We start from the raw sequence: 27,782 nt of genomic DNA on the forward strand, positions 1-27,782 counted from the left end.
AGATTGGTCAAAACGATGCCCCTTTCCATTTCCATCCAAAGAACAATTTCCATAAGTAAAATGCTAGTCAATAAAAACCTTAGATCAAGTTGTATTATTATCATCAACCATTATAAAAACTATATTCCTTTGAATAAAAAAAATCCTCCACAACTTTTTTGAATTACTCAGATGAAAGAATGATGTCAAACAAGTCAATGTTATCTACTGAAAAGTATGGTCTGTAAAGCTGATTAACAGAAACTATTAATAGCAGCTAAACACAACTGGTTCCAAAAAGAAAGTTACAAAATTGTCTTCTCCCCAACCCCAACTTTGCAGAAGGCAGTTTATTTCACAAATCCATTTGTAACAAAAATTAGATTTCAGTAGAGTCTGGAAAAATAAATATTTTCATACTTGGATGGCTACACCGAGAATACCATTTTAAAGACTGGACTTAAATGTCCATTTACAGATCATAATTCAGATTTTCAACATGATAAATGAAAGTCTGAAGTTGTCCTAAACTCCTGAAAGATAGGTGTTGTTTCATTTAGCTATAGTCTAGCTGTAGTCTAGCAGGTTGAAATTACTGGTATTGACATCTTATTCAACCACACAGTATTTCTCTTTTCTCCAAAGCCAGGATTATATTCTCTTCATGCATCAGTAGTGCTGAAATGAGATGAATGGAAGAGATTCTCAAAAGAGAGTTATTTTTTTTGCCTTTTCCCCCCACCTCCCAACTCTTAGAGCAAGGATATTCCCAGTGGACACTCTGCTCATGCAATGTATCAAAGCCACACACTCTATGAGAGCCAAGGCTCTTCCCCATTCTTGTGATAGGAAAAACTGTAAGGCAATGCCATCTGTATGGCTAGCACAAGCAAATCTGGAGGAAAAAGGTACCTGCCTTTTCCAGGGACACTTCCCAGGCTTCCAGTTGTGTGCTACAGCACTGAACCAGGAGCGCAGGTGGCTGCCATGAGGATGTGCCCTAGGAAATAACTGTTTAGCAAGTAGGGCACCTCATAATTTTTTTCCAGCTTTGTGTAAGTCTTACAAATCCCATCTCTCTAATGTCTGATATATTTAAGTGAAAGGGGAGCTGCTAACAAAAAGTTCTTGGAACAATTTTAAATGTTTATTTTACTGTAGCATTAAGCATTTGTCAGAAGAGCCTATTTCTTAAGAGTCAATTTAATGACAGGACCAGATCAAGATTGTTTGCTGTCTGAGGTTACCCACTTTCCATCTCCCACTTGAATAAAAAGCACAGCATCCAAAATTAGTTAAGTCATTTAGACACCAAAGGCAGAAAAATGCTCTGCTATTAAAAATATGCTAACAAATGAAATATTGCTTCCTTGCTTTCATGACATTTTACATCAACTGCCCGAGGCAGCCATGACAACTCTCCCAAAGTACTCACATAAATAGTTTAGGAGCAAAGTGGTAACACGGCTCTCTTTAGAACCTGGCATGTTGAACAGTGTATCATTATTTTGTTTCTTTTGGAAACATGTGGCAAGCAGTGAGTCAAAACAGACAGTTCAACAGGGAAACCCGGTAGAAGTTCTGGAGAAAATATCTATTAGTTGTATAACAGATTTTAGATCAAGACCATGAGTTTGAATTATATTAAACTTGACCATAGTATCTGCATTTCAAGATTCTAGAAAACATGTATTTTAAGACTAATTTATACTACCCAGCTAGTATGATGATGAGGACCAGGAGAAATGATAAAATGCCATTCAAGAAAGCAAGTTCAAAAGTTACTGAATGGGAAACACATTTCTAGGCACATGAATATACAGATTTGGCTCATTATTCATTGAAAAATCCAAGCTTTCCACCACATATTACTCAGCACTGAAAGCTTTCTGGGTACTCATGCTGGGTGCTAATTTTCAATAATGTAATAATACACCATTGATAGTGCATGGTGAACAATCAGGAGAGCTCTCTGGCAACAAACAAGATCATTCCCAACTAGTTGTCTCACATATTCATCATGCTAATAATTTAACTGTACAACATCCTCTTAAATATCAGTATAGCCTGAGAATTAAAACACTTACTTCTCTTCATGAATAGAAGCATTATTGACAAAAGGAATTTCTTCCTTGTCTGTCTTCCCCAGGATCAGATTTTGTTTATCCAAGTTTATTACACACTAAGAAATAAAATGAATGAAATGCATTAGAAAATAACATTACTTGAGTAAAAAGAATAAAGATATACAAAAGGAAAAAGACCAAGAAAAGAGAAGTTTACCTTCAAATATTTCAGTGTTTGTAATCCCAGGGAGAAACTTTTCTCATTACCCTCTGAAAAAATAATAATACAAAGGCTGTTCAGAAAGATGCATTCAAAAAAGCTGTATACATCTGTTCCTATGAAGCATATTAAAGATATGTGATATTGTTACTTTTCTCAATTCCTCCTCTCCACTGGATGTCCAGAATGTCGTCTTGTAGAAGTATACTCCAAGTATCACTGAAACAGTGGCAGTTTTGTAATTTTTTATTCTCCAATTTTTGAAAAAAAAATTACCTTAGACTTTTCCAAAACAAAAAAAGATGAAACTCTCATGGCTCATTATCAGTCGCATATTTGACTCGCTGGCTATGTCCTTATGATCCTTGCAAGTTAAAATATAATATAAGTTGAAAATGTGTTCTCCACCTGCAACAGATTGTTCCTAGTATATTACAGGTAGTTCTCAACTTAAGACCACAATTGAGCTCAAAATTTATGTTGTTAAGTGACACATTTGTTAACTGAGAGTTGCCCCATTTTATGACTTTTCTTGTGATATTTGTAAACTGAATCACTGCAATTGTTAAATTAGTAACTGTTGTTAAGTGAATTTGCTTTCCTCATTGACTTTGCTTGTCAAAAGGTGATCACATGGCCCTGGGACATTGCAATCGTCATAAATGTGAATCAGTTGTCAAGCACCTGAATATAAATCACATGACCACAGGGATTCTACAACAGTCATGAGTGTGAAAAATGGTCGTAAGTCGCTTTTTGCAGTACTGTTGTAACTTTGAATGGTCACTAAATGAACGTAAGTTGAGAAATACCTATACATATCTGTGGAACATGCATGTTCCACTAATACCACCAAACAAAATTTTGTGTTGCAAAATTCTATATAACCAATATAATCAGGAGTTATTGTTATTAAAATTCAGAGGCCGCCGAATTCAAGAACTTGTCTGGACAGCTTTCAATTAAAAGACAGAAAACAACAAGGAAAAAAACCTACATCCTGACAAACTGCACTCTATGTACTATAAGACACAGCCAATAAAGGTCCACAACCACCTGTAGGCCTGACAGAACAGCTATTTTCTAAAAGATTACCGGAACATCATCTGGGTGAAAACCACACAAATATTTGGGGGATATAATTACAGAGGCCAATTATAGGTGTGTGTGAGAGAGAGATTGGTTTATCATTCATGGTTCTAAAAATTTACTGGTGAAAGGCTTGACTAGAGGCATTGTGTCTATAAACACTTACCAGCCACAACAACTGCAAAACAATCTACATGGACAGTCCCCATTATAAGAGGCAGATGTTCCAGGTGTCCAATCACTTTCATATTATGTGGCAATGAAATCTTCTCATCTTCCGCTGTGCAGGTTTTCATATGCTCTTTTAGCCTGAAGATGGAAATAAGAACAACTGTGCTAATATCAGAAGTAGGTTCAGTTTAGAAGGTGTGATGGAATGTGTACCTGGTAATGGCAAAATTCGGGCCATTAGGTAGAAAAAATTGAATTTGATTGGATTTCATTGAGTCCTCTATAACCTTGAGCCTGATAGGAGGGTAATGTATGTTGCACTCTATACACTAAACCTAAACATGCCAGTCTAACTCAATACCTGTTTGAAGTCCAAAGACAATCAATCCTTCCTTCCTTCCTTCCTTTCTTCCCTTCTTTTTCTTTCTTTCCTCTTTCTTTTTTTTTCTCTCTCTTCTTTCCTTCTATAATGAATAAAATATTATTACAACATGCTTCCCTGCTTCCCTAAGACAGGTTGTTGCGGCACTAGTCAGGTCTTTCAGGCTGGGTATAATTCACATTGTCTTCCTGGCCATGGCCACGTAGCAGAAAAGTTCTGTCATTTCCTTCTTTTGAGATGCTTTTTCAACTTCCAAGTCTAGCCCAAAGCTTGGGTATTTCCTAATGGTTTTCCCACCCTGGTTAGTTCTTTAGTGCTGGACAGCTGATTGAATGGCAAAAAGATGTAATTTCCTTTCCTGAACTCTCCAAGAGTACCACAAAGAAAGAAAAATAATTCTAATTTCGCCTAATTTAAGTGAGAAAGTAGAATTGGTAACAAAGAGAGAGATTATATAAAAAATACTGTTTATTATTATATAAAGTTGTATGGCTAAATATTGTTTTACAAACTACAGTTAAGAAAATTATGTTTAAAAATGTTGAAACAAAGCAAAAGGGCTAGTGAGGTAATTGCATCTCCCACAATATGGTTTAGATATGGTGTCTAATCAACATACACTGAGAAAAGAGAATCTGAACTATTGAATTATAAGGCCATTTTTGGAGCATCTGTTCGCTTCAGTTCATGATTTTTAAGCCGTTTTTTTAAGAGAAGGACAACAAGGATGTTTGTGCTAAAAAGCAGATTGTGCTATTCTGCCTTCATGAAAAATAGGAAGAAAATAGTTAAGATAATTTTAACAATTGGCAAACCTTTCATATTTTGCTAATACACAATGTTCCATTGCTCTGTCGAGTATCAAATGTGAATCATGAAGACACTTTTAGTTTTTGACCTTTTTGCTGTTCCCTTACATAAGGGATATACAATCTGCGGTCTTCCAAGCGGCTCCTGATAGTCCTAGGTATGATCCCTAAAGCCTCCCCACTCATCACCAAAGTATAACTGTTAACATGACAAAAAAAATAAAAATAAGCAAATTTAATTTTTGTGCTGGCCCACTCATTTTTTGAATGAGATCCCCAGCATCCCACTTCAAGCGTGGCCCTCAATTAAAAAAAACCAGTGCCTCCCTCTGAATCAAAATTGTATCCATAGATTTATTATCATAGAGATTTCTTTCAAGGATTTCCAAATTATTTACTGACAATTACAAATTGTTTTTCCTTTTGTTAATAATTTATTTTTGCAAAATCTATATGCCCCTTTTTCCTAGGTTACAAGATAATTTACACAGCGATCTTTTATTTTAGTCCCATAATAGCCCTGCAAGCTAAGCCAAAACAGGGTGACTGGCCCAAAGTCACCCACTGAATTTCTATGGCTGAGGGTGGATTTCTGTCTTGACTCTTTAACACTAGTCTAATATTTTAACTATCATTAACATACTGTCTATCTTGGGCATTTTTGCATCTTCTGTGCATGTGTGCTCTGATCTTATTTTAGAACTCAGCTGATATATGTGAAGTTTCTAAGTGTGAAGATTTTCAACTGAAAATTTAACCTTGCCCTCTTCCACTAAATTCATGCAACACATAACACAATACAAACCAAAAGCCCCAGTGTATAAGAAATAGACAAGAATGGGATGTGTAGAAAGTTAGCTTTTTGCAATTGATCTAAAAATGTTATCAGTTGCTGATAAGGAACAATTAGTAGTATTCAGAAAATAGCTGGGTTGGTGCAATGATGGAGGCATCAGGCTAAGAATCAGAAGAATCCTGCCTTATGCATGAAGTCAGGGAGCATCATCACTTCTTTCAAGAAGAGATTGGACTGCCATTTGTCAGAAATGGTGTAGGGTCTCCAGCCTGGGCGAGGGGGTGGACCTGATGACCTACAAGGTCTCTTCCAACTCTGATTATCTGTTAAGTCAGCTGTGTGACCTTGGACCAGTCATTCTTTTCTCAGCCCTTCAAAGAAGGCAATGGCAGCAAACCACTCCTAAATAAGCTTGCCAAGAAAACTGCAGGATTAGTCCAGGCAGTTTCTAGGAATCAAGACTTGAAAGCAATATATATACATACATACATATATATATATATATATATATATATATATATATATATATATATATATATATATATATATATATATATACACACACACTTTATATATATATAAAGTGACTCAGAATAGCAACTTATTAATATATATATATATACACACACACTTTATATATATATAAAGTGACTCAGAATAGCAACTTATTATGAATATGTATAATAGCAGCATACATAAGAATACAGTAGAATCTTGATTTCAAGGGCAATTTGTAGGAAGAGCCATCTATAAAATCTGAACATCTGCTAAATTTATGTCATTTTATGTTATCTGTGTAAATAGCATGATTTATGATAAATCCCTCAACTTAATAGACCAGGGATCTCCAAACTTTGCGACTTTAAGACTTGTGGACTTCAACTCCCAGGATTCCCCAGTCAGCCAGAATAGTCACCAAATTTGAGGACCCCTATAATAGACATTAGTCTATTAAATGTGATGAAGTCTGAACCAGGGGTGGGATGCTACCGGTTCGGCCCGGTTCTATACAATCGGTAGCTCCAAAGAGCTGACACTGAACTGGTTCGGTGTTTGGCCCACCCACCTGCCCGGGCTCTAGGCTGTCTTTTATTCCCTGCTTTTCCCTCCTCAGCTGCTTTGCACAGCACAGCTGAGGTTGAAAAAGCAAGAAACAAGGATTTTCAAATGTTGCACACCTGCGCACAGTGTTTGTCAGCTGTCCAGGCAGCACAGATGAATTCTTGCAAATGCTGCACACACACGTATTATGATTGTCTGCAGTTTGGAGAGCCGGCAAATCGCTCCATTGGCAAGCCCCTCCCCGCCCACTCACTCCTTATCTGGCATGCAAGCCATCCAACTTGCCTGGTTTGGTAAGTTGCTATATTTCCTTTTCCCCCCCCTGATCATCAGCTGTTCTGCTCTGCCGGGAGATTTAGATTAGCTAGAAAGCGGGAAATACTTGGATTTCTTGCTTTCTAGCTAATCTAAAAGCAGAGCCGAACCTTCCTTAGGACTGAAGCTTCTACTTTTCAGTGAAGACTCAGGTAGCCAATTGCAAATAGGTAGATCTTTAAGTGAATCTGTGATTCTGTGAACAACTCAGTCTGCCTGCCTGCTTTGCCTGCTTTTGGGAACAAGTTGCTCTTTTTTTAATAAAAAATTCAATATTTACATATATGGTGGTTGTGAGTTGATTTTGTGAGTTTACTTGCTAGCAAATTTTATGAGTTTGCTTGCAAGCAAATTTTATGTGACAGACTCAGATAGCTGATTGCAGAAAGATAGATCTCTAAGTGAATCTGTAATTCTGTGAACAACTCAATCTGCCTGCCTGCTTTGCGGTAGAAGTTGCTCTTTTTTTATAAAGAAATAAATATTTACATAAATATAATATTTAGATACAAGCCACACCTACCCAGTCACATAATCAAGCCACACCCAGTCACATGACCAAGCCACACCCACAAATTAGGCCAGCCCACAGAACCGGCTGTTAAGAAATTTGAATCCCACCCCTAGTCTGAACAATGTGTCCACTGTAAAATATCTGGCTTGTTCAAGTGAGGTTTTATTGAAATAAAGAAAACAGTACCTGTTCAGTTCCTTCTATGTGTACAATCTCAGAAATCTTCACTCTCCTACTGATTCTGGATCAGAGCGGGACAAATGTTTTTTCTGCCAAAGGTGCAGGAAATTTCAGAGCAGGAAATTTAACTGGAAATACATTCTATGCTAGAAGTAGGCAGGCTCAGAATCTTATTCTATTTTACTTTATTAGTAGACTGGTGTATCAGATAGATCTATAGATGAAGATTATCTTACAAAATCTTTTTCTTCATAAATCCATAGTAACCTGTAGGGTTTTTTTTATATTTACACATCAGCTATTTTGTAATTTTCTCTAGAATCTACCAATGTACTAGTATTGGATTGGCTGACCTATGGCTCCCTGCCTCCTCTTTTTCCCATATTTTGGATAAGAATGACATTGGCCAGTACCTGGGATTTCACCCCAGATTCTCAAAAGCAAGAAATGGAAGATCAGCCAAACCAAGAAATCATGTTTCTTCAATATCACAGCATGTAAAACAATTGGCCTTGTCTGTCTGAAAACATACAAGGTCATTAAGTATTACCTTATTTATATTTTTGTCAAGTATAAAATCTTTCTATTCAGGCTAAAATCCTTTTATTTATATTTATCCATATATTCTTCAAGGTAACTGAGCCAAAATAGGAGTTGAATAGTTCTTTTAATTATGTATATTAGCATGTCAACATCTTCACTGAGCAGCTGATAAACCATTTTTCCTTACTTTTATTTTGAATATATTGATGAAGCCTTTTTATTTTTTGTATTGTCAGTTTCATTTTATTTTTTACTTTCTTGACACCATCTGTACAAGTTGTATTTATTTTTTGTTTCCAATCCTTCTTTCCACATATTATAAAAGTCCTTTTTCCCCCTCCCGGGTTATTAATGTTTTTAAATTTTTCACCAGCTTGTACTCATTTCTCTTGTGGATGAATTTTATTTAGCACTGATCTAAATTTTAGTCCAATATACAGTGCATGGCATAGAGCCCTTATTATTTGAGGAGCAACTGTCTCTCATACTATCTGCCCAGCTGATTCAATCTTGTAGGGTTGGCAAATTTGGGTCCATTCAACAATGTCATCTATCAGGGACTCTGTAAGTGTACCTTCCCTACACTCTGAAATAAAATTCCCCTCAAGATCTGGATGGCACCCATCCTGAAGTTTAGAAAGGCCTTACAGCCTGGATCACTGCCAAACCTTTGGTGAGGGACAGTAAGATCCCTTGTTTTATTACTATCCAATCTATTCTTCTTACCATCTTTATCCTGTTTTTAAAATCTGGTTTTTGTATTTTCTTTTAGTTGTGAGCCATCCAGAGTAATTGGGAATTAGATGGCAGAAAATTAATAATTAAAGATATTCAAATATATTCAGGTTTAGATTATCTTAAAATCAAGAGTACCATTATTTTATTATTAGTTCTCTTCCTTAATTCCTTTTTATTTCACTTTGTTAAGTTTTATTTATTCAGCTTAAGCAAGATTAACTGATATGTCTGTTACTTAATTAACCTTCTAAATGGAAGAAAGCTAATAGCAAGAGAAGTCAGACATTTTCTGGAAAAGTATGCATCACAGAATTTATTTCCTATATGTTATGAGGTCATTCTATTCCTTCTTGAGTTTGGAGAACATTCATACTATGCTTTTAGAAAACTTTCCCCACTTCTTTTTCTTGGCTGGAAAATGTACAGTAGATATCAACAATTATATTGTTTTTATTCCCTCTTCTATTTCTTTTAAATCAAATGGTCAACAATGACATCAGATTCATTCTGCAAATAACCAAATATTCTATTTTTGCTCTGCTTCTTTTGAACAAGTTATATCTTTCAATTTCTGCATTCTAATCACAAGAAGTATCCAGTAGACCTCAGTGATACCAATGACATCATATTTCCCCTCATGTCGTAACATTTAATCTCATCTTAATTTTCTTATACTTTGACCATCAGAGGGCGGTGAGATGGCTCAACGGTTATGACACTGGGCTTGTTGGCTGGAAAGCTGATAGACCGAGTTCGAAACCTGAGCACTGCACAGTGGGGTGAGTACCCGTTTCACTTAGCTCCTGCCCACCTAGCAGTTTGAAAGAATGCAAATGCAAGTAGATAAATAGGTACCTTTTCAGTTGGGGAGGAAATAGCGTTCCATGATATTATGCTGGCCACACGACCATGAAAATATCTTTGGACAGTGCTGACTCATGGCCTTGAACTGAGAAGAGCATTGCCCCCTATAGTCAGCAATGATTAGCAGAATAAAATCTGCAGTGATCCTTTCCTCCTGGGCATTAGCGCATGCATAAAACCACTAATATTGCAAAATGGCACTCTTCCTGATTTTCATTAACTGATTTTAAAGACACCAGTGTAGTTACTTTACCTTCAATTTTCACAATTTTTGTCAAGCTCATTACACCTCATCCAAACATATTTTCTCTAGACCTTGTAAGATTTAACCTGTTTTCTGCAGTAATCACAGAGATACTACTTTCAAGTCCAAGGTGATATGGTAGCAGCTGCTGTTGATAGTATACACACAAAAAAGGACAAGATCACTTTTAATGACTTTATTCTTAATAATACATGTTTAAAATAGTTGAATATCGATATTTAATTGAAGGATGACCTTTAGCACAATCTTTCTCTTCACTTTCTTTTACTGGAGTGACAGGAAATGGGTAAGCAATTTGTGAATCAGAACAAAATATTCCTGAAGATGATCACAGTTCTTTGCTGTTCTTTCCCTTTGCATCAAACCTTGTTCCCATTAAAAACTATCTAAAGAAGCTATTTGTCTGAAAGCAATATTTTTTTTTGTTCCATGAAAACTTGTTTGCATTTGAATCATCTTTAAGGTACTATTCTTCTGTTCCTTTCTGCAAGATGACTCATTCATGACTGATTCATGACCTATGCAGAGATGAGCCAGTGCCAAAGGCACTTTGATGCTGCTTCTTTGAAAGACCTATTTTTCTGTCTATTAATGGTATCGTTAAAAAGTTTCTTTTCCAAATATACCCAGCATCTCTTTTCCTTTTTGCTCCAGCTTCTTAAATATAATACTATATTATTGCAATTCAAAAACCTTAAATCACTTATTTTCTTTGCTTCGGCTGTAATTTCTAAATATTTGAAGGATGCACTTCTTTTTATCTATGTCCACTGCAGTTATGCCATCTCGGTTTATACTGTTTATTACATGTTATTCCATGCTTATTCCAACAACCTCAAAAAAACAACAACCCAGATTTGTCCTGGAAACAGTTGGAGATAATAGTCTACATCAACAACAAAAACAGAAAAACATTCTGGTTGCAGAAACTTGCTTTTCTTAATTAAACACTGAAATCTGCAAAATAGAATCAAACACAAAAAGATGGCTCAATGGGATAATTGCATAATTGCAAACCTGCAAGTGAGATACTACTCAGATCCTAATGGATGCTGACTTCTCCCCAGGCCTTAGGTTAGCGTAGATGCCTATAGAATTTTATATGGGTTTATTTTTAATGGATGCACATGGCGTACATTTTTATTATTACAGATAGTCCTCGACTTAACAGCTCATTTAATGCCCATTCAAAATTACAATGGAACTGAAAAAGACATATGATAATTTTTCACACATACAACCGTTGTAGCATCCCCTTGATCATCTGAACAAAATTCAGAGGCTTGGCAACTGGTTCATATTTATGATGGTTGCAGTGTCCCAGGATCCTGTGATTCCCTTTTGTGATCTTCTGACGAGCAGAGTCAACGGGGAAGCCATATTCACTTAGCAACCGTGTTACTAACTTAACAACTTCAGTGACTCACTTAACAATTATGGCAAGAATGGTCGTAAAATGGAGAAAAAAATCATTTAACATCTGTCTCACTTAGCAACAGAAATTTTGGACTCAGTTGTGGTGATAAGTCGAGGATTAGCTGTATTTATTTATTTTTGTCATTGTAAATTGCCCAGAATCTTATTGATTTAGGAGGCTTCTAAATTATATAAATGAATACATTCATACATGCATATATGTTCAACGTGCTGTGCTGTTGCTATTTTTTAAAAAGAAAATAAATTGGAAATATATGCTTATTAATTTCAGTCTCACAATCTACCAATAGATTCTGATTTATTTTCCTGTCCATCTTTATCCCCAAAAAGTAATTGTACAATTAAGTGAAACTGGAAGGTAGGTTTTATGACTAAATTAGATTAGAACTTGGTTTTTACGTATATAACTCTCATAACTACTTTTTCTTAGTTAGGCTATATGAATTCATAACATTTACATAACAGAGAACTGGAGTCTCACTTGTTGAAAACACTTTGATACAGAAAGCTTGCTTTACATTCGCAAAAGTTGCATACTTTCCCATGTAAACAGGGTTTTGTGAAAATCATTTATTCTTACAATTAAAAAATATGTGGAAACAATAATAGTCATGGATAACTGCAAGTGGGTTAGCAGGAAAGATCTAGTAAAAAAGAAAATTCTGACATGCCAGCAATGAGGGATTTTCTAAGCAACATTCGGTGTAAAATAGATTTAACAGAGCACATCATAAGACAATCATTTCTTAAAAGAATACACTCAGAAAAAGCATAAAGAGAAAACAATGTAAAATCACAATAGAAAACAGAATTTACAGAAATGAATTCTAGCCTACTCTACAGTGATGCTGAAAAGTGCAGAAACTTGAAAGGGAAATTATGCATAAAATGCAGTATAACATGTCCCTTGAGTTTCAAATAGGTTCCATCTAGACATGGATTTCTCCTGGACAATTAAAGTATAAGGTTTTGTAATTTTTTTGAGAAAACTTGACAGTATTATTCAATCTCATGCAATATAATATTGCTTTAGAAGAGACAATAGATCAAGAAAAAAAAGATTGTGGATAATGAAAATACTTAACAATTAGTGTTAATTAAAACTTTACATACCCAGGAGTGCTAAATGGAAATATGGGCATACCACAAAATTTAATTTTAAAAGTTGAAAGAATCACTATTCATCACTTCAAGAGGAAAAAAAAATACCCAGGCAATTTGTACATTTCAATTCATTTCTCCCTTAAAACTAGAAAATGTAACACTTCGAGAAAAACATCATCTGTGTTTTCAGAGATAAATCAGTCATGTTGATAACTGTGCAAAAGGAGACACCCACAACCAAAGAGCGGTGGTAAAACTAGCAATTAAGACAGGCGAACCTCACATTTTGAAGTTTCCTGTGGTAACAATGGATTTGACAATGTAAAGTGCTTTTGTTGAATTTTTCATTGTATTTCTAACTTAACATTACTACTTTTTTACAGTAATCAAAATAAAAACATCTTTCATTTTTTTATAAAAGGAAAATAATAAAGATAGTGTCATGCATCCTAGCACCAGTTCCCTGATCTAAGCATGGGATGGAACAAAGGTATGTTCTATGCTGCCCTTCTGGATAGTCAGTATTTCTGACTGAGATACATCACCAAAGAAATGATTTGCATATGGTAAGGACTACACTCAATGTTGTTCTTCCCACCACTATTATTATGCCCACCTAAATAAATATAAGCTGTAATTTCTTTGATGGAACAGCACTAAGCCTATATAAGTTTTAAATTAAATATTAACCCCAGGAATTTGGGGGGGGTTAAACCTTTTGTGATTCAGTGTGAAATTTTGCTATCTAAGACCCAATTTATGAGCTTGTCTGTCACAAATCACTGGTATGAAACATCTATTTGTTATGAGATTCAAAACTTCAATTCTCAAATGTTCTGGGACTCTCCTCTAATCAAATATTACTGAAGGAAGCTCATGTGCAAATACACAATTAGGAGAAGAAAGAGAGTGCAGTTTTTAGAGGTCAAATCCTATGTGTCAAGGATACAGAATGTGAAAGCCCAAGGGCCTTATGCAACTCTCCAAAACCTTGGTAGATCCACAGAATGCTCCAGAATTTGCCTTCATATTGTAATGGATAACATGATTAAATAGATTTTAATTAATTTTACTATGTTTATATTCAAATGATATTTTAAAATCTTGGCCCTACTCTCCTTTTGAATGTAGCCCTCAGCAAATGAAGCAAAGTCTTGTATGGCCCTCAATACCCTCACCAAGACATTAGTGCTATATACTACTAATAAATAAAAATTGGTAGTTAGAGAAGGTAACAAAATGTGAAAAAATAAAACATATTTTGGAAAAAAAATTAAAGGGGGATTGAAAATACTACGGAATATACCCAGTAATCAAAAAACGTAGATCCAGTGGGTGGAGGAATAGAATGAAATTCCTTGAAGAAGGATATGGCTGGAATATAACACATTTTGTGACCTAAGCCCTAAAAGCCAACATTTCATAAAGTAGCAGGACAGTTTCAAGGGCTGCTCTTGCAATGTCTTTAGCTAGTGTTGTATAGAGAAACTATATATGTTCCAACTAAATAAGGTTTTTAAAATTATTAAATCAATCCTCACTTCAGAGAAGACCCTATGAATAAAAGAATCAAACTACTATATAATCAAAATAATCTATAATCAATAGTCTACATTAGCTAACGAGTAGTGCTTCTGAGGAGGTTTACTGGCTCAATCCAATAAAACAATAAAAAATATAGTTTATGATTTTGTTCCACAAGCTTCCATTTTTTGACAGTATGAAAATAGACATCACTTTCCCTAATTTCCTGCCAAACAGCTATGAAAGACATGATTACAAAGTTCAGGGAATATGGATTCCCTCATTCCAACAGCTCCATCCCACATAACTAACTGGAACAGATACTTGAAGAGGCATCTGGAGGATCAACAGTGATCCATTCCTGTCCTGAAACAAAGGAAGCCTCACTCTATTTTCAGAAATATACTTACTGGATCCAGTGAGAAGGAAATAAAGGTGCCAGCTACTCTGCGGGAAGTAATACTAACTTACAGTGTAAAACTCCTACTAAATGTATAATGATGACTTTGGGTAATGAGACTGTAAATTGCTCAGCAGTGCTCAGTTCATTACAGGCACAACCACTGAGAGCTACAGTATTATATAAGTCATTACATTTACAAAAACCTGGCATTTATTTTCTCAGCAATCAGTGTGGGCTGTAAATTGTTATTGCTAAAATAATCATTTCATGGTCACCAGACTGAGAATTATCAAGGCTATTTGAGCAACGGAGAAAAAAATAGACCAAATTACAATTGGGATAAAATTATTTCCCAATATGTAGTATCATTCTAAATTTATTGAAACACAGTTCTCTTGTTCCAGACTTATGTTTTTAAAACTTATACGCATTAAGAATTGGTTTGAAAGACAGATTCTCATTTAGCTGTTTCAGCTAGTTTCTAAGGGAGATTTTTAGACCAGTTCAGGAATTTACAAACAATGTTTAACAAAAGATGATTGTAAAGGAACCATAATAAAAGCTATATATCTATGTATACTGGGATACTAGATGCTTTTTTCAAGATTATTACTCTATGACGGAAAGAGAGGTGCTACAGATACCCCAAAAATGTTGCTTGGAGTCAGAATATTTTTATTAACTATTACTAATAATAGTTCTGTAATTTACTCCATAATTTTCTTTTCTCCCTTTCTGCAGTAGCAAATTCTTAGCTCAGCTTGCAACTTCAAAGGTAACCTTAGAACCTAAATCTGTAACTGAGCAGTGCAACCAATAATCACCTAAGCTTGTAAGAGCAAGAGAATTTAATTGCTGTACATCAATTGCTACAGTCCACAAAGAGTATTGCTTACCCTAATCTCTCCAGACACGCAGAAGAAATTATATTGCGTTGGCATCCAGTATCAACCACAACTTGCAATTCCTTCCCATTACACTGTAAACAGAAAGATAGCATGTTTGCAAACTATCAACTGATGATAAGTGAATTATCTCGATTTCTATTGTTTTTTTATATAGTTTTAGAAAAAAAGTTCTATCTCCATTCTACCCCTAAGCATTTGCAATACAGTAGCTGTGTTCCTGTAGACACACTTGACTTAACCAAGGGTTATTCAGTTTTTCCAGAAAACTTAATACAACAAAGAACTATAAATTAATAGCGGGATCTGAAGTTGCACAAAATGCTTGACTAAAGTGTAGTTGAATAATTTGTATGTCATACAACCCCAGTTTTTGGATTTATTTGATCTTTATACTGCTTTTTATTTAGGAGCTGAAGGAAGCACCAACAGCTCACAACAACTCTGACATAATGAGAATGTATTTCACAGGGCTGAATTATTGAGTTCTTGATGTTTGCATCTTTTCCTGTGCACCTAGCCTGATTATCTTGCAGAGAGAGAAACACACTCAGGAAACACCAAGAAACAAACATCATAACAACTCTGTGACATAAGTTGCGCAAAGAGATGACTCGCCCAAAGCCCACCCAATGAATTAATATTATTAAGGGTGGTTTCCAAGTAAATCGTATATAAAAGCTCAAAACCTTGTTACAAATAGTCTATTTGTGGGACTATTAAGATGGGAAAACAAAATGGAGAAATTTTAGGGAGTCAAATGCTGTTAGACAGTGGGCAGTATATAATCTATGTGAGAAATGTTAAACATTGGGATATATATGGAAGTGTACTTATGCCCCCTTTTTATATGGAAGTGGGGGTTGGATATGTCAGAAAAAACAGCACAATGAATGCAGTGGGAATGTGGTATTTAAGAAATTGATGATGCATGAATGTTGCCATGGATGTTTTATTGTTCCTTGAAGTGGAAATTATATATTTTTGCTGTAAACTGCTAGTCAATTCCCTGAAAACAGTCATATGCAAGTTTAATAAGCATATGTACGGTATATTTAAATGTCGAAATGTTTTGTTCATAAGAGGTAACAAATGAGAATTAAATTGCAAGACAAATATATGAAGGAACAATGACCGAGTTAGCAAAAGGGGAAAATAGTAAAATCACTATGGTTTGATGGCGTTAATAAACTGCAAAAAGGAAAGGTAAGAAGTTTAAAAAGCAAAAGGCAACATATCAAACACAGTGTAAATTCAGTGACAGCAAAGATGGTTTGTAAAATTAGAAAAGTACAGAGAAACACAGTATATAGTGTGGAAGTAAACTAGATTTAGCCAGATTTTATTTTCTCTTACTTTTTTCCTTTCCTTTGTATGCTATCGTTTATCATTTTTCTGTGCACAGTAATGTTTACCAAAGGAGAATAGAATTATATGTGTTTATTGACTGGTTCACACATGAAAGATGTATGACATACACAAGATAAAATGCAATTGCCTAATATGTGCTCAATGAATTGTGTAAACTCAGCCAGTTTAATTAATTTACAAGCAATTGGGTTGAGTCAATGTTTTGTCTAGTGAAGGATCTCAGTAGATATTGCTCAGAACATGGGGAATAACTCCAGGGCTTTAAGACAGAAGCTGAACTATTGGAAGTGAGTCTCATGGTCACAGTTAATCAGAGGAACAGCAGTGTTAGTTGTAACCCAAATCACATAGGCTACATTTGTGTCACTCCTAAGCCAAAGAGCATAACTCTCAACCTCCCACTCATGCCTTTCCTGTGGATGGGCTCCAGAATGAATCTGAAATCTTGGAAGACAAAACCTCTGGTCCCAGTGACCGATCCAGGTTAGATCCTGCAACATTATCCTGGGACACATGTATCACCTTCATTCATTACTTTCAACTCTGATGTTTAATCCAAACAAAATACAAGCAGCCCTCAACTTTATCCTCAGATTTGAGGAGGCCTGGAGCAGAATGCTCCTGAGTCTTGTTCTGGAAAGTTCTACTATTTGAGATGCAGGAATACAAAACCTTTTGAAAGTAAAGGAACTGGACTAATGGAACTCCTGCACAATACAAAAGCTTACTTGGCAGCAGATGAGAATGAGGTCTTCTTCCTCTGTCTTGGGGGGACTATCCAGTTTCATTTGATTCAGTTTATTTGTCTGAGCGGAGAGATCATTTTTCTGAGAACATGTCCCTCGGCTGTGCCGCAATCTTGACATATTTGTTTCCATGAGGCGTCTCTGCAAAATGTTGTGTGGTTGCTTAAAAAAAATTCAGGGCATGGGAGAAAACACAGGTAAAACAAAGCCAGATTGTAGCACTTGGCAGTCATTTAAAGTTTCAAAGATCCAATGTTCAAAAAACCAAGTAGCAATTAAAAACACTCCATTAGGTACCAATCAGTAGTGATTAAATAGTAGTGGATTGTTGTCAGCATCTGAATTTAAGTTATATTTTATATACACAAAACAGCAACCACTACATTTGTACTGTAATAGTCAAGTAAAAATGTCTGTGCCTAAGTCAATTAGGACCCAATTTTCTATACACAAATCTAATTCATTTACATCACCATCATTTAATTTATCCCTATTTTAGTATATACTGTATCCCCCATTAGAGGCTAGGTGCACTTAACAGATTAAGGCAAACCAGACAAACATACGATGTCTTAAGATAAAATAGATCCTTCCCTGAAATATGGAATCATTTTCTCACTCATCTTTTATAAAAATAGTCAAAGAATTCAGCAAATGTATGAGAGAAAGAGCACTCAACATTTTAAAACCTGTATCAGCTTGCTCTTGCCCATAATATAAAAATTGATAGAGCTATTAGAAGTAAAGAAGCTTAGCATTCATTGTTCTGTTCTGCTTCCTGAATAGCTGGCAAAACTGCAACACAAGTCAATGTTTTTGTGCATTAGTGTTTTGTGCTTTCAAGTCAGTTCTGACTCCTGACTATTGCCTGGATAAAGTCATTCTGAAAGTCATTTGCTGCTACCTTCTTCCTAGAGCTGAGAGGGAGTAAATGGCCCAAGGTCATCCAGCTGGCTATGTTTAAGGCAGTGAGTAGAAATCGCAACCTTCTGTTTCTACTGGTGTATCCTTTTAACCATTACACTAAACTGAGTCTCTTATAACAGCTCGGCACAAAAAAAAATTCAGATGGTGTTGCTGCTTTTGCACCTTAGCCTGATAAGCTGCTATACCTCAAAAATGTTTTTCTTTCCAAAAATACCATTCAGTAACACGGGAAAGGCTCTTAATTCGATGGTTGTCTTATGTTTTGTAGGAAGAAGGACTTTATGTTCAAGACATAATGCCATGCCTGAAAAATAAATCCAACTGAAATGCTACAAATTTGCTGACACTGTGGACTAGGAGAGTTGATGCTTCTAACTCCCATGAAACTCGGCCAGTCACTGTAAATTATGCAATCTGTTGCTAAAAATATAGAAGACAACACACTATCATCAGCCAATCAAATGCAAATATCTTGATTCAGTGACCAGCCCTTGAGCTATAACAATGTAAATGGAATAATAACTATCCCTGCTCCTTCCCATGTTTTCAGTACATGCACTGTTTGGCTGTTTTGGGGGAAAAAAATGAGAGGGATGAGGGACAATCCAAGTCTTCACATCTAAACCTATATATCTACTAAAATCTGTGGTGATGGCATGACACTGTCATTTTTCCTTTGCGTTGAGAAGAGAGACTAGAAAATGGAATGAGACAACAGCTCAACACATCCTGGTTATATGAACAGAGATAATCAAAGCAGGCACTTTTCTACAAAAACTAAAAAATGATTCTAATTATTTAGTTTGCTGATAAGGTTGCCTGGGAAACTTATTAAAGAATTTTGAGCTCCAAAACTGGGAAGTATAGTGAATAATATGGGAAAATAGTCCCTGTAAATAGGAAAATAGCCCACGGCCAGGCCCCCCAGAGGTACAAGTGTTGTAAACTACAGAAAAAAGGGTGTTTTTTTAAAAAAAAAACCAGAGCTTTGTGTTAGAGCAGAGCTGAAAGAAAATCAGTTCAATCACAAAAGGATGATGGTGAGTGATCAGACAACCATTTGCCTGAAATGGTATAGGGGTTCCTGCCTGGCCAGGAGGTTGGACTAGAAGACCAAGGTCCAAGGTCCCTTCCAACTCTATTATTCTAATATTGAAATGGGAATGAGATCTTCCTGTTTTCTCATAAGATTAGTTTCCCGCAGCTCTATATTTGCTCTTAATATAAAAAATAGTCTATTATTTATTTAATTTAAAACCTCTTTTTATTTTATAAGTAGCTCAAGGCAGCAGCAAAAATGCATAATGCATAACGCTCCTTCCTCCTCTCATTTTCTTGAGGACCACAACCCTGTGAAGTGGGCCGCACTGAGAGAGAGTGACTGGCTCAAGGTGGCTTTCATGCCTAAAATAGGACTAGAACTCACAGTCTCCTGTTTCTAGCCTGGTGCCTTAACCACTAGATCAAAGTGGCTCTACCTAACTTATATGATCTGAACAAGAATAGCATTATGATGCTAAAATCATTAACAAGAAGCTACAGACTTAAAATGCAAGTTACTTCTAACTAAATCAATACTCAAAGATGAGTGAAGAGCTTTCTTAATTTATAAATATTCATCTTTCAGCCATCAAGGAGTACTCTGATATGCTCTGATATCCCCTGTGTCTGTTTATTAACCCATCCAATCCATTTTTTAATATTCCTATTATAGTTACTAGCCACTAAACTCTAATCCAGTTATGCATTTCAGCCACTACCGTAATATCCAGCCCTCCTGCACAAATACTCATTCCTTTGAAAAAAAGGACTTCTTCCAGACTCCCCAGTTAGCATGACCAAGCAGTTCATCATGTTGGAGAAGGGTAATTGAAACTATTTAAATTGGGTTTACTATTTGTCCTCATATTGTTCACGAAGCCGTGGAACTATTAATAAGATAACAGGGCAGATTACATGTGTACCCTTTTCTATTTTATGAGATTAAAGCAAAACACTGCATCTTTCTCTGACCTGAAAATTTTGTAATTCACATCCATCTAAGTAAATGTTGGGAAAACAGATTTTGGTGTACTGAATTAATATTAGAATTTTCATGGTCCTTTTGCAATTATAATTAACACTGAATTAACACTATTCACTGAAATAGACACACTCATTAAGACCCTTCAGGTATTCCCTATATTGCTAATTATGCCTCTCCAAGCAGTAGATATGATGTTCATAATGTCATTACATAGAAACATTCCTACATGGGCTCCTCTTAGTCACCTAAGGATTTAAAGAGTCCTTTGAATGTCCACATAACAGAAGGCACAATGAGTTACATCTGTCCAGAAATTTCAGACAAAGATCCACTAAAAGGAAGGAAAAAATGATATGTGCATTAATATAAACTGCTTCCAGATAGGCAACTCCAAGCACTATCTACTCACCGAAAATTAACTTTCCATCATTACTTAATATTTTAATTACTACCAACACATTTCTCAAGTAATGGTATTGAATTAGATTTAGTATAATAAAACTTGTTATAAATAAGCAGTATAAAAAATACTTTACATACTTGTTAGTTTTAATTGTCTTCCTCTAATGCTATTGTCAATTTTCTATTCATATTCAATAATGAAATATATGCTGGTATTTATTTTTCTATCTGCATTAACTTCCTTGAAATTAAATACTGAAATTTCACAGAATATTTCCAGTATCCATATATTTTTTCAAAAGAATTACACTTCTTTGATAACTATGGGTTTTTTTCCCCCCTTAAAATTAACTTGGAAGAAAATGGAGATTTTAATTAAGGCAAGGCTAATGCCTTCTAGAATTTATGCTGGAAATCAACAAATTGAATATCCACCAAATATGCTAAACACTATGGGAAAAAAATAAGAGGGCAACCTTTGTTTTAATAATATTTCACAGTTTTATAGTTAAATTATAAAGAAAAAGGTCATTTGTACCAAAAAAAATCTCTGTTGAATATGTGAAAGGAGTGGACTCACAGTTGTTTCTAGATGGTTCCCCCAATACAACCTTAATTTCCATGCTATCATTGTTTGTATTATCTATAAAATCCCAAGTATTGTATTCTTTGTTGAAACTTCTTATAGATGGTATTAACTCACCATGCTTAACCAGATCAATTAATGATAGCAGCCATATCTGCATAAGTACTATATTCGCTTAACGTTGGAAGCTGATATACTTTTGTGGCTCAGCAAGTTGTGAGTATTGGATGTGGCACTGACTATTTAGTACCTCATGATACATTGATCATATGGGGCAATGAATCTAATAGTTAAGGCTTCACTCTGCACTCATCACACAGCCTGCTCTTTATGACAGGGGTCCCTAGCCCCTGGGCCGTGGCCAACTATAGGATAAGCCTGTGCATGTGCACTCCACTTGTGCAAGCAGTATGCGCGTTTCTGCTGCTCACACAAATGGAGCTATGTGCATGCTTACTCGCACTATCCCCTCTCCCCGCACCTGCTGGTCTGCAAAGCCAAAAAGGTTGAGGAACTCATAGAGACTCAATGCCTATGGAAATTTTCAGTTATTCAAGTCATGGTTGTCCCAAAGATGCTTTTTCAAGCAGCAACAGGACTTTCTGGTTTTTCTCCTTCAGAGCTGAACTTCTTGGATGGGAAGCAAAACATCTTCAAAGAAAAACCAGAAAGTCGTTATCTCTTGAAAAAGCATCTGTAGGACAATCTATGAGTCTCATAATTTCAGGTTGCTCTCTTCTGCCTTTCTTCCAAATGCATATGCAAGGGATCCTTGCTGTCTCCCAGGAAGGATATAAGCTTGGTGCTAAGTTTGCCTATCTCTATAATGTACTTCTCCTTCCACATGATATGAAATGTTCCCAAAGGCTTTTCAGAAAACATCTTCTGAGGCCTTAATACATAAGTTAATAAGTTGGACTAGAAGACCTCCAAGGTCAACTTCCAACTCTGTTATTTGTATTCTAATATTATAATAATTCTATTTTTCTGGTAATACAATGTGCCACACCTTGAATTATTGCATGTGTAGTCTTTTACAGTACTCTGAGGAGAAGAACCACGGCAAAAATGAATAATTTTAAGAGATACTGTAAATTGTGGGGGAGGGGGGAGTGTTATCTAAGACCTTGCTCTTCCTTCCAAACATTATGGATTTGTCCATTTTTATCTCAGCATCCCATTGAATATATCACTGCTTCTAGGTTTTGCCACTTTAAATATATTGCTATTGGGCTCTCAGTCCCGCTCACATAGCCAGTTGCAAGGTATTTATTTTAAATGTGTTTGAACACAACCATTTTGCAAATCTGAAGGTGAAGAGGGACCAGGACCATGCAGCCTCATCAAGCCAATTCCAATAACAACTAGTCATGGAACATCTGAGAGGGTAGCATAATTATTTCATGCTGTGCAGTTGTCCAAGTCTAGACTAAGTAGTTTTGACACGTGGAGGCAGGGCTTCCAGTCTGTCTTTAGTTTAACCTCCATGCACTGATTCAGAATATAGGAAAAAGAGTATTTGTGACTCTCCCAAATCCATTCTCAAACATTAATACCATCTTTTTTGCAAAGTGTTAATGTTAAGGAATCAGTTATTAAATTTCAATTGTTTTATTGCTGTTTTTTACTGAATTCCGGGTTTGGGAATGACACAAATTTGAATGCACAATAAGGCAAAAATTACTTTAAGTCTTTCTTTGAAGGTAGTTCCTGTAGTCGAACTCCACCCCTGCTAAAAGATTGATTATAGATGTCTGCTATAGCTTCAGCATACCTAGTACAAGTAATCAAATTTGACAAGATCTAACCAGGAAAGAACCAGGTTTTTGCAGATGTAAATATCAATAGCTACTAATGTAAAGCGTATTTATATACATGCATCTTAACTTTAAATTATATGAATGCATCCATGGTAATATAAAAACAATAGTTTATCCAGTGAATTAGAAAAGAGAACATTCTCATAAATTAGTCCAGAACTTCTAGAAGTTTTACAACCTACAGGCAGGGGTGTGATTCAAATTTTTTAACAACCGGTTCTCTGGGCATGGCTAAGTTGGTGGACATAGTTTGGTGGTCATATTATTGGCTGGGCGCGGCCAACTCAATATCACTCACATTGAGGCACGCATCTCCTCGCCTGGCCTCTTGTGACTGTGGGGATGCTGCAACAGTCATAAATGTGAAAAACGGTCATGTCACTTTTTTCAGTGCCATTGTAACTTTGAATGGTCACTCCACACAGGCAAAGTACCAGCAAAGGAGGGGGAAAAAGATTCCAGAGAAGTTCCTGAGACAGGAAGTCTAGTCCTGCCAAGAACGTAATAAGGGTTAACCGAGAGGCAGTTTCTGTAAGCAACACCAGAATGTTTCCTTCCTGCCTTCCCTTACAGGATTAGGCCAGTAATTTCTGCTAACAACCAGTTCTCCCAACTGCTTAGAATGTTAACAACTGGTTCTAGCAAATAGGTGCGAACCTGTAGAGTCCCACCCCTTCCTACAGGGATGAAGAAATAAATGAAATGAAAAATGATTCAAGAGAGATAGTGGGTGGTAGTTTCCAAAGAAGCATGTCCCGTCCCCCCTTTGGTAAAAACAGAAGGATTATACAAGTCACATTTTCTCATGTTATATCTTTTTAGAGAAAATTCATTTTTAAATCTATGCTCACATATTAATGATTAGAAAACCCAGTATTTATGCATATAATGGGTTTTACAAACATTAAGAAAAAAAGGATGTTATTCCTCTATTAACATTAGATATAGCCTACTAGTATTTGTGCAATGTTCTCTGCTTTCTTTTAAACCAGAAAAAAATAACATTTTTTAACTATTTTATTTATTTTAATATAGGAGAGTATTTTCTTTCCACTGCGAGTTCATTTTCCAAATAAGACTGGAGGCAAAAAGACTATACAAGCTTTCCAGCTAAAACACATTGACAGTTGCTTTATATTAAGCTGTGATGTTGTACCAACATCCCATCCTCAAATGGTGTAATGAATTCTTTAGGTGACAGTCAGGAATTCCACTCTTTCTATTTATCTGATAGCAGAAGCTCAGCAATGAGAGACTCGTGTTCTTATCTCTTTTTTTTTTTCACAAGGAGTTTCATTTTAATGCTACTTACGGCAGGCTCCATCAAACTTTTTATCATAGCACAGAGCTCATATTGAAGTATATTAAGTCATTTGTTGCTTTATAAAGCTGAGCTCTATATATGTGTATAAATACCCCAACCAAACTGGCCACGTCGAACTGGTGCTTCCATTTGCTGAGCTTTCATGGCATTCAGTCTATCTTCTTGACTTGGGAAGGTGTCAAGATGGGGAGCAACTTTCTGAAATTTTGGCATGTGCCATTGTGAATCTATCTTCATAGGGATTTGATATTTATTCAACAATGTCATACGGGTCTCGTGTGTTTTCCCTTTTTTTTTTTTCAAATGTTTCTTCTGCTTAAGATGGATGTTAGCTTTCTGCTGCTCCTGCAGCCACTGGTCACCAAACTTATTTTGAAGGATGTCTGTTATGGGTGTCGAAGGAGGATATGGCTTCCCATAGGTCATGGCATCAGGAAGATGAGGGACATTTTTGGGGAAGGTATTAGCAACAGTTGTTTTGCAATGAAGCTCGTGGTGCTGCTGATATAGATGGTGTTCTTTTGCAGTGAAAAGACCAGCCTTAATTCCGTTACGATTCATGTGAATAAAATCTTTGGGTATTTCTTTCCTTTTGATAGCAGGAAGTGGCATAACATGCCAGTGCCCTATGGCTTCTGGGACTCCTCCGTCAGTCCCATGTGCAGTTAGGCCATACACAAAATTGGCTCCTGGAATCTTTGCACACCTTCTACGGGTCCTTCCTAGCTCTGACTTTAAGATAAGAGGATTCTGGAACATGCTGTTTCTGACAAGTCCAATTCTTTCATTTTCTGTCCCTGGTTGAATATCAGCTTTAGTCAGAGGCAGAAGCGGTGGTGGACAAATGTCACTAACACTAGCTTTCTTGTGTAATTTCTCAAGGTACTTTTTCACAAACATACTCAATGCTGTTCACCACAGCCAAATTGACACTTGTGCTTTCAGATCTGTCTTTACAAATATTTGATCCAGGTGTCTACAGCTGTGTATAGCATGAAGTGTGACATCATAAACCATGCAAAAGTTATTGTTGTGATTGACCATGTCATCAAGCCCGATTCATAATTTGTAAGTTAGGCAGTAAAAAACAAGGTATCTCTGTGTCTATGCCTTAGAGACTGGAAGGGAGCCCATAATCAAGCTAAAAAGCCACGGGAAGCCATTTTATTTCATGTTCATTAAGAAAAAAATAATTTATTAATTCTGTTTCTGGGGAAAGAAATCCTTTGTTTCTAGAATTTTTTTATACCTTCCAACTTTTGCACAGGTAGACTCCATAGTCACTGTCATGGGCTGCAATGCCCATTGGCTTCAAGTGTATATACTGTCGGTATGTATCTCAAATATTTGAAAGCTGAACAGATAGAAGGGACTTATAATTATAGTCCTATTATGTTGTCTACATTTCCCCATTTTGCTGATTTAAAAACAGGCTGATTAAATCAGACTTTCACATCACCTAAACCAGCATTAGCCATCTAATAATCTTCAAGAACTCAGCTGAGGCCACCATATTAAAGCAGTTGAGACCAAATTAAATCAGGAATTAACAAAATAGATAAGTGTGAGTACAAATATTTATAAATGTTCTTGCTAGATGGTTTAAGCAAGTTTGTGAAATCCCAGTAAACATTCAGTTATAAAGTAATTAATTTTGGAAGCATAAATAGGATATGTCACCATAAAAACTATTTCAGCTTTTTAAATGATTATATGTTGCCAAATCCAATATTCCCTGAAAGATGTGACATCCAGAAGAGAGAAAAAGGAAATCGGCAATTACAGTTTTCTGCTTGACTATATTTTGTTCTTCAATTCAAATAGCATGTTTAATGCATGTTTCAATAGTAAGGATGCTGAGAGCTCTGCAGATGGGGGGGGTGGCTAAATCCTGTGATTTAGGGGAAAAAGGGTTTCTTCTTTGTATAAGATTTCTAAGGGATTATTTACAAAAATCATAGAAAGCCAGTGACAGAATCAGGATTGGTTCTTTATCCTAAAAACATATACACCTCTTTTAACTGGATCAATGCCATAGCAATGTAAAAGGGAGGGGTTTAAAATTGTTTTTCCAGCATTGCTTTCACGATTCAAAATTCTTTCGTCCTTATAAACTGCCATTTTGGCCCCCACCCTCCAAAAATCTTGCAAGCTTCGGGCAAGCAGGGCTCCAGAGCTGCAATTGTTGTGAACTCATTTAATAAGAAGCTCCTTCTGCAAGAATCAATCGAGCTGATTTCAAGAAAGGCTGTTTAAGACCCTGGTGTCCTATGAAGAGAGAGAGGGAAGCACAAGACTAGTAAATTATTTAGAGAATTAAATTTCCCCTCTCTTCCTCCTTTCCTTGATTGATCAACCGTTTAAAGTCAACATGATTTACGTTACGCTTGTACGTGCTTCATTTAAAAAAAAAAAAAAACCTTAACCCGCCCCCCCGAAGGACGCTGTTGAAATCATCAGCCCTTTCTTCCCGCTCGCCCTTCCCCATTTCTTCCACCCACCCAGCCAAAATGCAGCGCAATTCGAGGGTTGCCAAAGGCCATCCAGTTGACCCTGCTCGAAACCTTCCCCCTCCCCCGGTGTTTTACCAATCCTCGCCCGCGTCCCCTCTTTCCCGGACAAAAATCCAAATTCTTACAGTGTCTTTTGAAGTTCCCAGTTTTTTCAGCCCGTCCAAGGGCAGCAGATCGGCGGAGTCCTTGTGGTTGAACTGAACGGCCTGCTTCATCCTCCTCTGCTGTCGGAGGGCTGCGGCTTCCCTCACGTCCATGTCCTTCCTATCGGTCAGCAGCCCCGAATAAAACATCTTGACGGCTCCCTTAGCGCCGGCCGGGCCTCAGGTTCCTTTCAACCACCGCCGCCGTTGCTTCTTCCGAGGGGGATGCCTGGGCGGGCTTTGAGCGGGAGCACTTTATAGCAAGACCTCTCCCCGCGTGACTAACTCCAGCAGCAGGTGCCCCCGCCGGTGCGGCGGCGGCTGCAGCGCCAAGGAGGGGCTGGGCGGGCCTCGTGCGGTATACCGGTCGGCCGCCCCCGCGCGCCAGTAGTCGAAGACGCGGGGCTGCCCGCTGAGCAGAAGCAGCGGGCATCCCCGGGAAAATGAGAAGAGGAAAGGAAGCTGCGTTTTCCTTCTAAATAAATGTGCCTTTAAAAAAAAAAAGGAATAAAATGCACGGTGGGTATCATACAGTATATGCTGCATATGAAGAGAAAG

General features: G+C 36.5%; 1 protein-coding gene across 4 annotated transcripts; it reads right to left on the reverse strand.

Moving 5' to 3' along the window:
• Positions 1–508: 508 nt before the first annotated feature.
• NRIP3 (nuclear receptor interacting protein 3) lies at positions 509–27,529 on the reverse strand. 4 transcript variants are annotated; one of them, XM_026706587.2, is made up of 7 exons: positions 27,207–27,529; positions 17,466–17,645; positions 15,358–15,440; positions 3,521–3,663; positions 2,263–2,315; positions 2,067–2,161; positions 509–657 (listed from the first exon to the last, which is right to left on the reverse strand). In XM_026706587.2, the coding sequence occupies exons 1-7, from the start codon at positions 27,372–27,374 to the stop codon at positions 642–644; spliced, it is 738 nt and encodes a 245-aa protein (XP_026562372.1). In that variant the 5' UTR covers positions 27,375–27,529; the 3' UTR covers positions 509–641. The 4 variants fall into 4 exon arrangements, with proteins under 4 accessions (XP_026562372.1, XP_087777200.1, XP_087777201.1 ...); XM_087921074.1 differs by lacking the exon at positions 509–657 and adding an exon at positions 664–979; XM_087921075.1 differs by lacking the exon at positions 509–657 and adding an exon at positions 664–979 and having other exon boundaries at positions 17,466–17,624; positions 27,207–27,488.
• Between the last annotated feature and the right edge of the window lie 253 nt (positions 27,530–27,782).

Source organism: Pseudonaja textilis, chromosome 1 (genome assembly GCF_049901715.1).
Source record: "Pseudonaja textilis isolate UNSWEBS1 chromosome 1, rPseTex1.2, whole genome shotgun sequence".
Taxonomy (NCBI): Eukaryota; Metazoa; Chordata; class Lepidosauria; order Squamata; family Elapidae; genus Pseudonaja; species Pseudonaja textilis.

What these genes read in the sequence shown, in the direction of transcription:
- NRIP3 (XM_087921074.1), bottom strand. Translation starts at nt 27,374, where the DNA reads ATGTTTTATTCGGGGCTGCTGACCGATAGGAAGGACATGGACGTGAGG. An exon ending in TCATTCTCATCTGCTGCCAA is followed by an intron (nt 15,441 to 17,465) that starts GTAAGCTTTTGT and finishes TTCTGTTTACAG; the next exon opens with TGTAATGGGAAGGAATTGCA. An exon ending in GCTTCTATTCATGAAGAGAA is followed by an intron (nt 980 to 2,066) that starts GTAAGTGTTTTA and finishes GTTATTTCCTAG; the next exon opens with GGCACATCCTCATGGCAGCC.